The 3,780-nt window shown below is 40.5% G+C and overlaps 1 protein-coding gene across 1 annotated transcript; it reads left to right on the forward strand.

Annotated features, from left to right (window-relative positions):
• The first annotated feature begins 1,940 nt into the window (after positions 1-1,940).
• TAS2R16 (taste 2 receptor member 16) lies at positions 1,941-2,870 on the forward strand. The gene has a single exon (XM_008159673.3). It carries the CDS (start codon positions 1,941-1,943, stop codon positions 2,868-2,870), a length of 930 nt encoding a protein of 309 aa, XP_008157895.3.
• The last annotated feature ends 910 nt before the right edge of the window (positions 2,871-3,780 follow it).

Here is a 3,780-nt window from a genome sequence, read left to right on the forward strand (position 1 = left end):
TTGCATCTTGAGTTCAGTGGTTTCTTGTTTTATGTTCAAGAATTCTAAACTTTATGTTAGATTACCTCTGTTTTTCCTTCCGTGAATAATTAAAGTCCACCCAGATTTGGTGCTTATCACACATAGAGTCAATGACTCACTTTGTCTTTCTACCAAGTAAAAATTACTAGAATTCTCCTCTCATTTTTGAAACCACTAATTCAATATTTGGTTTCTATCGGTATAGTTTTTCTGAATTAATTTCCTGAATTTATTCTCTAACCTACCTAGGTAGCTATGAATTAATTTCTAGATATTTAGAAGTAATGTATAGTTTGTCCACTGCCAAAAACAACACTTTAATTCTACAGATTCACAAGTTCCCTACTTATAGGGATCCTTTTACCTCTGAGCCTTTTAACTCTCAGCTTTATGTTACAATCTACCACACAACAAGTGTTCACTTCCACACCAGCAACACTGGATACTCAAGAATGTGGTCCCAGAATCAAGAGAGAAAAACACCCAGCTTCATGAAGGTGCTATTGTGGTTGTTTGGGCAAATACAAAGCCTATAATCCTCTGCTGAGATTACAAAGGCTAGAAGGACAAGTTGCCTCAAACAGCTCAGAGTGTGAACACAGGTCTTCACCACAGACCACTGGCTGCTTAGCTCAGGCTCAGGGCCTGCGGGATGGACTTTGAGCAGCATGAGCACGTGGCAGGGATGGTGCAGCAAAGGCCACACTATGCTGCTGGAGAAGGAAGCAGCTGGCAGGTGCAGTCACTTCAGCAGGTGTCTAACAGATCAGATCATCCTTCATCCACTGGCGTCAGACTTCCTTGTGAGCCCACAGATTCTTCCAGAAATATCTAATGGGCACTTTCCAGAAGAGTGCAATTTTACAAAACCAGATTACACCAGAATCCATGGCATTTTATGTTAACACCATCAGTGATCCATTTGTCTCCGCAGTCTGATCAGAGAAAGGGAAGCATGAGGATAATAAATTGAAGGGGGGAAAATAGTGAGCAAGGCTTCTAGGCCTTTCTATTCAATAGGCTTAATTTTTAAAAATTGTTTACTCTTTTATTTTGGGCAGTGTGAGCAGTAACAGAAAGAGCTTAGCTATGTAAGGAGAAAACAAATCAAAGCAGTGATATTAATGGAACAAGAACAATTCCCAAAGATATACAAAGGTCAACGCTACTGAACTGGAAGATCAATAGCAAAGGATGCCATACCTTGACATAGGGAGTGCAATGGGATGTGTGTGGTGATTTCTTGAGTTGAAGAATTTGAGAGGCAGCTATGAAGTGGTCTGTATTGGAGGGTGATACTTGAAGGTCTGGGGTTCCAGCAATTTTGTGGGTAGAATCTCAGAGTAAGGACTTTTCTTTATTATTTTTTATTGACACTCATACTTTGGTTACAGCATCTACCCCCAGCTCCTGTGGAAGCTGGGGAGACAGGAATTCTGAAGTTGTCATGATTACAGCACTCAGTTAGCAGAATAGATGTATCACCCAGGACATGAAGGAATAGTGAAGGATTCATCTTTCCTGCGGTTCAAATTGTAGGTTAAAAGAATGAGGCTATCATTTAAAGAAGATGGGGAAATAAGTTAAAGACATCTCACAGAGATAAAGAGGAAATCAATGGCATGGTTATGAAACAGGCATTTCATTTATGGGAATAATCAAATAACCTCAGGAGCAAAAATCCACATTCAAATAATATTTTCCTGCATCCCAGGTCTGATAACAAACCAGCAAGCAAAGCATAAGCAAATTCTGTAGATAGGAACATGCAAAATAAAAAATGAGCTAGGGAAAATTTGCATCCATAGAGAGGTATTTTCTTGCATGAGACAATAGTGAGACCAGGAATGTATTTTCTACTTGGAAATGATTGCAGAGATTCTGGGTCTGTGTGTGGGAAGATACTTTGGAGTGGAAGAATGATACCCAACAAACGCACTGTTTTCTTCATGATCATCTATCTGCTCGAGTCCTTGACAATAATTGTGCAGAGTAGCTTAATTGTTGCAGTGCTGAGCAGAGAGTGGGTGCAGGTCAAAAGGCTGTCACCTGTGGACATGATTCTCATCAGCCTGGGTGTCTGCCGCTTCTGTCTACAGTGGTCATCAGTGCTATACAACTTTTGCTCCTATTTCAACCCTGACAATGAACTTTGGTACATAGGAGTCATCTGGGAATTTACTAATACTCTTATATTCTGGTTAACCAGCTTGCTTGCTATCGTCTACTGTGTCAAAGTCTCTTCCTTCACCTACGCCATCTTCCTCTGGCTGAGGTGGAGAATTTTGAGGTTGATTCCCCGGCTGTTGCTGGGCTCTCTGATGATTTCCTGTGTGACAATCATTGCTTCAGCTATTAGACATCACCTCAAGAGTCAGTTAACCTCCATGATGCAATTACCTGGAAACAACACGGAGACTGAGACACTTAAGACATTTTTGGAGAAATATTACGCAAGTCAGCATCTGGCAATGCTGTTCATTCCTTTCCTCCTGTTCCTGACCGCCACCATCTTGCTCATAGCCTCGTTGTCCCAACACTTGAGGCAGATACGACATCACAACGCCGGCCACAGCAAGTCCAGCATGAAAGTTCATGCCACTGCCCTAAAGTTCTTTGCCTTCTTCCTCATCTACTTCACCTCTTACTTTTTGACCATAATCATCTCCACTAAATACATCCTAGGATATAAGAGTTCCTGGTTCTGGGCCTGGGAAACTATCATCTATGCTACAGTCTCTATTCATTTAACTTCACTCATGCTGAGTAGCTCTACGTTGAAAAAGGGTTTAAAGGTAAGCTGCAATGGCCCAAAGCTGCCTGAGACTCTGGGTACAATAAGACCTTGAGCAAATGGGAGCTTGCATTGATGCAACTAATACCAATAACCAGCTTTACTCTTCACAATCCTATATGACAGTAATGTACCATAAATGCAAGCAAGCCAAAGCAAGCCTTATTCTCTTCCATTCCCACAGCCATTCATCGCTAAACAATCATTCTTTCTCTATTCTAAGCCACTCCTATCGTTTCCTCTCCACAGTCCCCAGGTTGGTCCCAACTTTCTCATGACTTCCCCATCTCTCCTTAGTCTTCTCTATCTCCGGAGTTTCACTCCCAGTGTATTCTACCCAAGAGAGCCAAAATCATAGTGTCCATACATTATATTTATTTTATCCTTTTCATGACTGCAAATTACTTCACACATTAATAGAAATAGCTCCCCCACAATAATTGATTGCCTACACCCTGAAGGTTCTCCATGCTGAGGTCTCAATTAATCAATTTTTCTAAATTTAGTCAAGAAAATGTCTGACCATCTTTCTTTTTCTCTGTTCTTTATGGACCTTTATCCGATGGCATAACTTTTCTTATTTGTTTCTCTCCCACACAATGTGCCTTTATTTCTTTAAAACTCAAGTCAAAACTTAACTCTTCTTTTATTTTCATTTGTCAAGACATTATATTCTCCCCAGAAGAGCAAACTACATACCCAATCTAGATTCTTCCTAGAACATCTCCAAATATTGGCAACTTAACTGGGTCAATTGCATATGGTTTCCATTGGCAGGATTCTTGCCTCTCAATTGTACTGCAATTTGGAATAAACTTTCTAGAAAGATTCCCAGATTGAGACTTAGCTGGTTTTCTTCCAGATACAACCCAGATGTCATCTGGGAACTCTTCTTACTTCATAAAAGCTGAGTGACATTGGCTTAAACTCTCTATACTCTACTATTTCTTCCTCTGTAATAGTTC

Source organism: Eptesicus fuscus, chromosome 14 (genome assembly GCF_027574615.1).
Source record: "Eptesicus fuscus isolate TK198812 chromosome 14, DD_ASM_mEF_20220401, whole genome shotgun sequence".
NCBI classification, from domain to species: Eukaryota; Metazoa; Chordata; class Mammalia; order Chiroptera; family Vespertilionidae; genus Eptesicus; species Eptesicus fuscus.

What these genes read in the sequence shown, in the direction of transcription:
- TAS2R16 (XM_008159673.3), top strand. Translation starts at nt 1,941, where the DNA reads ATGATACCCAACAAACGCACTGTTTTCTTCATGATCATCTATCTGCTC.